Here is a 9,703-nt window from a genome sequence, read left to right as displayed (position 1 = left end):
GTATTAAAAATAATTTAGGTACTTACCAAAAAGAATAATTCAGTAATTTTTAAACGTACAATTTTAAAGTCACTTAGAAAAAATTCATAACTCGGTTAATAATGCCTGGAATGGACTCAAATCAGGGTCCTGGGGGTTTTCGAGGTCGCTGATCCCGAATATGACCTTCAAATTGGTCCATCGCCGACCTGGAGCTTAGGATTGATGATGAACGTCATCTACGAGGCTTCTCTTGAATTTCACTCTTAAATGCAAAGAAACTTGACACCCGGAGGTTTTTCGGGTCGCTGATTCCTAATCTGGCGTCGGCGAGCACCCCCCGGACACCTGGTGCACCGGAACCTAGACATGGACGTCATCTCCGGGAGTTTTCCTGTAAAATTCGCGTAAACGAGCCGGCATCAGGAGGTTTTTCGGGGTGCTCTTCTCGAATCTGTCGTCGGCGACCATCCCCCGGCCACCTGGTGCACCGCAACCTGGACCTTGAAATTGGCGTCATCACCAGAAAAATCAATAAACAGTTTATTTTCTATATATTTGAGACTGCCGTTAATACTGCAATAACTTGTTTGGAATAGTTGGTCTCATTTAAAGTATGCAAAATGAAAATAGAGATTATAAATTGAATGTATGTCACAATGTAAGTGTTATTTCAAAAACAAATCAAAATCATTTATTTCCAAATCAATTGCCATTTCTAACCTACTTTTAACTTCAATTTAATTTAACTCAAATATAATCTAACTCCATTTTATCCTAATCTAATTAACTATTACTTTAATTTGAAAATATTCTACTAAATATCATTTTCATCGTCAACTGACGTATAGGGCCCGGATAGTTTTTCGAGGACCCCGGTCTGGGGGCTCACAGTGCATGCGTCATATTATAAGATGATTTCGAGAAGAGCGACCCGAAAAACCTTCGGGTGTTAAGTCTCGTTGCATTTAAGAGTGAAATTCAGGAGAAGCCTCGGAGATGACGTTCATTATCAATCCTAAGCTCCAGGTCGGCGCTGGTCCAATTTGAAGGTCATATTCGGGATCAGCGACCTCGAAAACCCCCAGGACCCTGATTTGAGTCCATTCCAGGCATTATTAACCGAGTTATGAATTTTTTCTAAGTGACTTTAAAAAATGCAAATGCACAAATGCAATTTGGTCGAAAAACATAATGCAAAGTTGATACGTTTTTTCCACATAATTTTAGAAAGCGAATGCAAAAAACCACATCTTGATACGACTTGATCGAAAAATTTCGGAGATTTCGGCTCTTTTTGTGCTTTATTTCCTCGACTATTCGTAATCAGCGAACCCAAAAACCGGCTGTAAAAGAATTGTGGCAAGACTATTGAATAGAAAAATGTGTTGCTTAAAGAGGTAAGTGGGACCCTGATCTATAGGTGGTTTCCAACCCTTAAGGGATAAGCTATATTATATTTTTTTGTGCGTTGTCTATTAAGCTACTTTTATGTTTTTGGTAGTACAAAAGACAAGGCTATGGCTTTTCACATTGTTTTGCCCTAACATTCGTTATTTGTCTTAGACGTGGAATTAACCATCTCGAAGGGGTGGGTGTAGAATTAATTTGCAAATCTTTCTTACCAATACTCAAAATATTATTTTAAAATATTTTCTCAAAGTAAATCGATTTTTGGGATACGGATTCGGATTCAGCATAAAAAATTAAACAAAATTTCATATCTCTTTTACAGAACTTTTTTGTGGGGTTGTGTAATTAATATTAATTTTACAATTAGCTATTAATATTTTTTTATGAAAACAAGTCCAGTTGATGAAGTAATAGTTCAGTGGAGCAGTCTGATTTAAAATAAAATTCCGTTGAATTATTTTTTTTAAAATTGAAAGACTTGAAAAAATAATAAGTAAGTTGTGATCACTGAAACTGAAATAGACGTAAAAAGTTTTTTTTCTCTCTCTTAAAAATAGGAAATACATATACTTTTTTATGATTTATACACCCTGTATCTCGAAAATGAAGCGTACTACGGTCCGCGTTCATTTATCTTTTTTTTTACTTAAAATAATTTGTCCTATTACTTGGTGAAGTTTCTTGTTTAGAAGCTATATTCTCCAGTATTTTTTATTTGGGTTGTGCCTTTCATAAAAATAATATTCGGTCTACTTTTTAATATACATTACATATTATAATATAATCCTTACTAATAATTAGATGATAATTCATATAGAAAATTTTTTAAAATTTAAATTTGGTTAGAAATTCCCTAGTTTGATTTAAGAATGTTTCACTAACCTCACATGTTTCGGACTTATTTTTAACATAATTCATAAAAGCCAGTACTATATTAAATCTGAGTATCTCCTGAAAGTAAATTTTATTTTTTAATTAATTATTATCAATATTAATATAATGTGGCTAGTTCTGTGTTAATCACATTCTAAAAAATATTGTAATACACTAGGCACAGAAATTAACGGATATTAAAAAATCCCAAAATTTTAGGTGATTTTCAAAGAGCTGTAACTTGGAGGGAAATGTAGAGAGAATAAAAAAAAGAAAATTGAAGCTTCAGATATCTAGTTTTCAGATTTGCTGTTTAAATTTTTTTAGCGTCAGCAGTTTTTGAATAATGATAAGAAAATCAACGGAAAAAAAAATTGTAAATTTTTGCTTTTTTTAAAAAGACCTATGGACTTAAAAAAGTGTTTTTGGTCATTTCGTCATAAAGCACTTTTAGATAATTTAATTCTCTTTAATTTTAGAGGTTCCGGAGCCTTTATTTGTCGCTGAGTTACCGTCGATCGAAGCAAAATAGTCGTTTTTGACTTTGACAATCAATTACTCGGGAGATTATGTTCGTACAGAAAATCCAAGCAGGGCTTTGGAAACTGTAAAGTATTCTCTACAAGTCGTAATTATGGGTTTTTGATAAAAAAAATATCTAACAGAGCTTTATGATGAAATTACCAAAAAAAAATTCAGCTGCTTTTTAAAAAAAGCAAAATATTTATTTGTTTTTCCGTTGATTTTCTTATGATTACTTCAAAACTGCTGATACTAAAAAATTTTAAACTGAATCTGAAAACTAGACACTTGAAGCTTCAATTTTCTTTTTTTTTATTCTCTCTACGACCATTTCCCTCCAAGTTAGAGCACTTTGAAGATCACCTAAAATTTTGGGATTTTTTGAATATAACTTAATTTCTGTACCTAGTGTATGTTAAAAAATAAATAATAAATAACAAAGGATTCCTACTTATTTATTTATAATAAATATTCTTAAAAACAATGCTTACAATATTAATAAAATTTATAAATATATCCACTTAATTAAATTCAAGTAAAATACATATAGCTTAACAGAAATATTACAGAATACTATTTCTGTAGAATGTATTTAGAGATAAATTAATATGTCTACAAAAATTAAAAATATCATGACCCTAACATATCCTGAATCTCTCTAAAGCTCTTATCTTTAGTCTCTGGAACAAACAGTACAGAGAAGACCACTGAAAAAAGAGACCAAGCTGCAAAGAACCAAAATACACCTGCTGTGGTCATCAAAGCGACCATGTTGTTGAAGAACTGGGTCACTACAAATGACGTTATCCAACAAGAACTTGAAACGCTCGATGAAGATATTTGCTTACAACTGGTAGGAAACAGTTCTGCTGCAATGGTCCAAGGTAAGATAGAGATTCCAGATGAGAAGAAAAATAAATAAGATATTACACTGACAAGTGGCAACCAGAAAATTGACTCAGTACTGAGATCTGTGGAGTCATGAATATAAAAGAATGCCCCTAAAACCACCAGGGATAAAGTTGTTCCTAAACAGGAAAAGTTTACCAAAGTTTTCCTGCCGAATCTGTTGATCACTAAAGGGGCAATAAAGCTTGAGAAGAACATGCCAATTCCGTAAATAACAGAGGATATATTAGAAGACAACTTACTACCAGAAGCTTCGAATATAGGTTGCAAATAAAAAGCAATAGCGTTAATACCTCCAAGTTGTTGTAACGCTATAAGCGATATGGAAATAAGGAAAGCCTTTCTCAGCGCAGGATTATGTACTATATCGGTAAAATGCATGCCCTCTTCCCTTTTAAAATTCTTCCTGATGTGTTCCAATTCTTTTTCTACATCTTTTTTATTTAATGATCTTAAGTACATCAAGGATTCTTCCGCTTTATCCTCTCGATTTTTCGTTAACCAATAATAAGGAGTTTCGACTCCAAATAAAAAGAATAGAATAAGAAATACCAAAGGAAAACAGGCCAAAATCAAGTTAAATACTAATACTGATAAAAAGGGACCTATAACATAAGGCAAAAGATCCCCAAAGGACCAGAACACCATCAATGAGGCAGATATAACTCCTCTATTGGAATCTTCGCTTATCTCTGCCAAGTACATGGGTAGCAATGCGTAACCTGCTCCTACACCTATACCTCCAAACAATCTCCCAAAATAAAAATAATAAACGCTATTAGCAAACGCGAAACTGAGATATGCCACGAGATGCGGAACTCCTACACACAGGAGAGTTAACTTTCTACCAAATTTATCAGCCATAAGACTGAATGGAAATGGTCCAATTATGGCCCCTATGTTTATCAGCGATCCTATGAGGGCATCTTGGTTGGAGTTGATGGGTTCGTCCAGTGGATTGATGGAGGTGTCGTTGGAGTATAGTTTTGAGTACATGGGAGACGACCAGGTCATGGTGATATCACCAGAAGTGCCTAGGAGGCCAACTGCAATTTGTAAAATATTGTTGTTAGGAAATTAAATATACTCTTTTTCATGTTAGTTACCTTTATCACTCGCAACATATTTGTGAAAAAACAATATGTCAGAAAGTATGTGTATGTCTTATCTATTACAATTTTGCTGTAGGAAGTCGATTATAACTTTTTTATGAAAAAATGATCCTATATAAAAAAGATGTAGATATTTTTATATCCTTTTAATGATAGTAAAAACATAGCAGCAAAAATTTTACGGAAACTGATAATTTTACACACTTATTTATTTAAGTACCCAGACCAACCTACAGTACACGTACATTACAGGTGAGAAACATGTCAAACTTTTTCATAATTTCATTAATATAATTATAACATACAAGGTGTCCCATTTATACTTCGAAATAGGAGGATGAGTCCCTCTTAGAAAAATATTGGGGGTTGTTTATGAAAGTTTTTTTCGTTAACGTTACGTTTTCGTGATACAGGGTGTTGAAGTTTGAAAAAGGTTTTTCTTAATTACACTATTTTTGTAAAACAAGCATTTAGGGGTGGTTCATGTAGGATTTCACCTCCTGATTTTTCCCATTGAAACCTAATATGTCTTCCAAATTTTTCAATTGCGTCAGGTTTTAACAGAACTCGTAAAAATCATCTTATTTTTATGAAAATGTAAGGAATTATTTAGTGCTTGAATTGCAAGGCGGTTTCACTAAGTTTTGTTGCTTCCTATCTGTGGGATAGCCGAGCTACAGACCAGCATTATGTGGTGAAAGATTGACTTCTACGAGACGAATATACCTGGATAGCAAAATGTTGCGTGTCCTGAAATTGTACATCTTCCACCCCTGACTGGGACAGATAAAGAATTTTGTAATGGCCCTTGACAAAACAAGTGATGCTTCTGAAGTGATACCAAAATAAAAAAAGGCATATGCGTAGGTCCTCAAATCAGAAACGTTTTGAAAGACGAACATTTTAAATCAAAATTAAATCCCCTTGAACTGTCAGCCCGGGAAACATTTATGTTTGTGGTCAAAGGATTTTTGGGCAACCATTTAGCACATAACTATCCGCAACTGATAACAAAACTTCTAAGGAACTATAAAAATTGAGTCACTGAAAATGCATTGCCTTCATTCTCACTTGGCTTTCTTCCCTTGGTGCTGCAAGTGATGAACATGGGGAAAGGTTTCATCAGGAAATCAGCACCATGGAGCAGACACAAAGGTTTAATTGCTGGTTTATCAAAGTGAACGACCTCATAAGAGGAAAAAATAGTGAATCCTGCACTTTTCTTCTCATTGTCAGACAAGATAATTGCTTTCATTGAAATTATACTCTGCCTTGGTTTCTTTTGTTTTTGTACTGTATTGACATTGAAAGTTGTAATCTAATTAATTAATAGCTTGGGGTTTAATTTTGGCCAACAAAGTTCAGACGTATATAAAAAATATTTGAATAAAAATGAAATGGCATGTACCTAAATGTAACACATAAATGTGACGTGATGCGTAGTTTTTACTGCAATTTTCGTGTTTAGCAGGTGCGGATTAGTAAGGAACTATCGTTAACCTACTTAGCAAATGTCGTCCATTTTTTATCCAAACAGAGATTTTGGTGGCATTTAGCTGGCAGTGCATGAACCTGTCATGCTGAGAAGTCAGATTTTACTTTAGTAGTAAACAGCACGCGAAAACATCAAAACGTATATGTCGAATGTCCACTGCATTCGATTCAGGGGCAAAAATAGTCGTAAGTTCACTAAAATCTCTGTGTGGATAAAAAATGGACTTACGACATTTGCTAAGTAGGTTAACGCTATGTATTTCGTTCGTGTTACAAAGAAAATATTGAAATTTGTTAAATCGGCTAAAGATAAAAAAGTAAAATTTTGTACACGATTAAATATCAACTATGTTTAAAAAAACGTGCAAAATATTTTATTCCCAATAGCAGTGGCGTGGATTCGGGTAGTTTGAGGGGCATAATTGAAGGAAAATAAGTTAAAAGTGTAAACGAGACACCTTGTATAGTTATTACATTTTCTCAAGATTAGGTGTGTATTAGGTACTGTCTTTGACAGTAAGGCAAATCAAAATGTGACAAAATCGCTTTATTTTCCAAACTATGGGGTGTTAACAAATCAGTGTATTTGTTACAACTTATACTTACTGCTATTTAAACATTTTTTACCCTTTTTACTACGCCACTGGTTGAAGTACAGAATGCAACGTTGTTCAAATATTAATTTTTAGAAATAAATAACGATGTGTTCGAGTAATTTTTCTCAGTTTAAATAATTTTATTTTTTACTTTTCACCCGTACTGTATACAAATATTTATTTTTTTCCACAGCATTATTTATTATTCTCTAAACTTATTCATAAACATAGTTTATTGTACTACACTGTCTTTAAAATTTAATTTAAGGTCAATTATACTATAAAATTGTCTATATTGTATTAATTAACAATAGAAATATAAAATTAAACTTCACAGTACATAAGTAACCAAATGCATAGAAAAACTACATTTTCTTAGTTACGAGGTCTGTTCAGAAAATAACTTAATTTTTTGAATTACGCGCTAATGGAGATATTTAGTGATATGCGGTTGGCAGCATTGCGTTGCGCATAACCTCCTCATCCACCATATGTTCTTGGATTTTTGATATCTCATTTAGTATTTGCGATATTGTTATTTGAATGCAACGTGTTTAAGTGTTAGTGACGATTTTTTAAATGTGCGAATTTCTTGAACAAGGATGCAACGTAAAATTTTGGGTGAAACTAGAGAAAACTTTCACGGAAACGTTACAACTTTTGAAACAAGGTTACAGAGATGATGCTCTTGATAGTACGCAATGTTACAAATGGTTTTCACGATTTAAAAATAGTCAATTGAAGAAAATCCTCGACCAGAAAGGCCAATAATGTATAAAATAAAGTTTAAAAATTTAAAGTTTGGTTATTTTCTAACCAGATCTTGTATATGCAATATTTGCAACATACATGAAGTCACTTCAATATATTGAATTAAAAATCTCATGTTTTCTTTGTTAATTTAATACTGTGTATATAAATACATAGATTGAACACTTAAAAATGAATTCCGTTCACATACTTATGAACAATTTCATCATAGTAACACACTGATAATTAGATATTTTTAAGCATTTAAAGAAATCCGGCGCAATGTCATTGATAAAACATTCTCTTTTGGTGATATTTAAAGTAAGAACTTACTGAATATTTCAAATTACCTATACGAATTATCAGTACAGCGTCACCACTTAAAATTCCGGAAGCGTACTTCTATAGTTCTTAAAATTTAATAATTATCGAAAAATCAGTTTACACATCCTTTCAAATCCTTTTGAATTATCTGTTTATTTATAAAACAAGATAAGTGATAGTAACAACACGGGGGATGTTGAAATTTGTTTTCACGGAAATTTTTTTCTTCAGCACATATTCAAATATGTAATGCCATTGCGTAGACAATGAAAAGACCTTTAGCTTCTGTTGGTATAGAGAGTATTTCGAATTAAATAAGAATGATGTATTAACATTGTATCATCATCTCTCATCAGTTAATATTTTTTAATATTTCCAGGTTATTGTATTCCTTCTAACCTTCCTAGTCTAAGGACGTTATTGTTCCGTGAAATTTCGAACTAGAAAACTCTTTGTGAATGTAATTTCTCTATTAAGATTGATTTATAATTCTCTTTTATTTTATTTTTAAAAGCTTTGATAACTTTGTAAAATATGAAATAACACTTTACTCGAATTCAATTTTTTGATTATTACTAATTACATATTTTTTGTACTTTTTACGGAAGTTTTCAAAAAATATACAAATATTAACGAAATTAAAATTTATATCAGAACAAAAGCTACAAAAGGAGTGTGAATGTCAAGTAATTGCAAAATCTCTATCACAGTTCGTTAAATATTTATTTCTTCAAGTTTTGTTAGTTTATAAAAACTTTTGATTATACAATTAAAAAGAAAAATTATGTAAAAGTATAAATTTTCAAATAATAACAGAAAACGATAAAACTGAAATATGAAAATTTCACATTTTCAAAAAATCTCAAAAACTAACAAATAAAATTTAAGTAGGTGCTCAATTTTGCTCCAATATAATCATCTCTCTCTCTTTCTCTCTCTCTCTCTCACGCAGTTTTCGAGACAGAATTTTAAACCTAAATATCAAATTAAAGCTCTTTTCATGGTGTAAGTGTCTGATAGTATTATAAACTTTTATACTGGCATTCAGGAAAAAATCTTCTCTGATAAATGAATTTTCAAGGTCTGCATTTTGTTATAGCAACTGCACAGTTGAAAATATCTATACAATGATAGCTCGATTGTTACGATATCTTCATAAATGTAGGAGATACAAACTATAAGATTTTTAAGTGGTGTACCATGTACAGCAAGCATATTCAATATGTTTTAAATAAAAATGATTAAAATATATTTTTGTTTATATATTATATTATATATTATAATATAGATCAAAATTATTTTCATCTTACCAGCAATTACTACGAGTATGGTGTAATTTATTTTGAAATTCATCTCTAAAACTGTTTCTCATTAGAACACCAAAAACATAACAAAACCACTCCAATCCCAACTGACGACTTTCATTTAATTAAGTTTTATTTTTCTATTGTATTTGTTTCGTGTTTAAATATTATCTCGAGAACTGTACTCGTGAATAGAGTTTTAGAAATGTACAGACTGCTCCAACGAAAACAAGTGTAAATAACTTCACTTTCCTGGCACTTATTACGAAATTTATATGATAACGAGCTATGATGTAGTTCTGGTACGTAATTTAAAATTTACCAAATATCTGCACAATTATAAGTAGATTAGTTAGGCCGGTTCTGGACCGGATGTGACGTCACATGGCCAGTGTCCATCGAGTTCGACAAGATGGCGGCGGTCTGC

The 9,703-nt window shown here is 31.9% G+C and overlaps 1 protein-coding gene across 1 annotated transcript; it reads right to left on the bottom strand.

Moving 5' to 3' along the window:
* Positions 1 to 3,226: 3,226 nt before the first annotated feature.
* Positions 3,227 to 9,400, bottom strand: LOC108915092 (facilitated trehalose transporter Tret1-like). Its single transcript, XM_018721053.2, has 2 exons — positions 9,283 to 9,400; positions 3,227 to 4,742 (listed from the first exon to the last, which is right to left on the bottom strand). Exons 1-2 carry the CDS (start codon positions 9,323 to 9,325, stop codon positions 3,418 to 3,420), a joined length of 1,368 nt encoding a protein of 455 aa, XP_018576569.1. The 5' UTR covers positions 9,326 to 9,400; the 3' UTR covers positions 3,227 to 3,417.
* Positions 9,401 to 9,703: the final 303 nt, after the last annotated feature.

This window comes from Anoplophora glabripennis, unplaced genomic scaffold (genome assembly GCF_000390285.2).
Source record: "Anoplophora glabripennis isolate ALB-LARVAE unplaced genomic scaffold, Agla_2.0 scaffold1360, whole genome shotgun sequence".
Classification (NCBI taxonomy): Eukaryota; Metazoa; Arthropoda; class Insecta; order Coleoptera; family Cerambycidae; genus Anoplophora; species Anoplophora glabripennis.
The sequence above is the reverse complement of the archived record's forward strand: the minus strand, read 5'-3'. Positions and strand labels throughout refer to the sequence as shown.

Excerpts from the sequence above, each read along its gene's own strand:
- LOC108915092 (XM_018721053.2), bottom strand. The coding sequence starts at position 9,325 with ATGAATTTCAAAATAAATTACACCATACTCGTAGTAATTGCTG. Across the intron at positions 4,743-9,282 it reads CATACTCGTAGTAATTGCTG|TTGGCCTCCTAGGCACTTCT; the intron begins GTAAGATGAAAA and ends TACAAATTGCAG.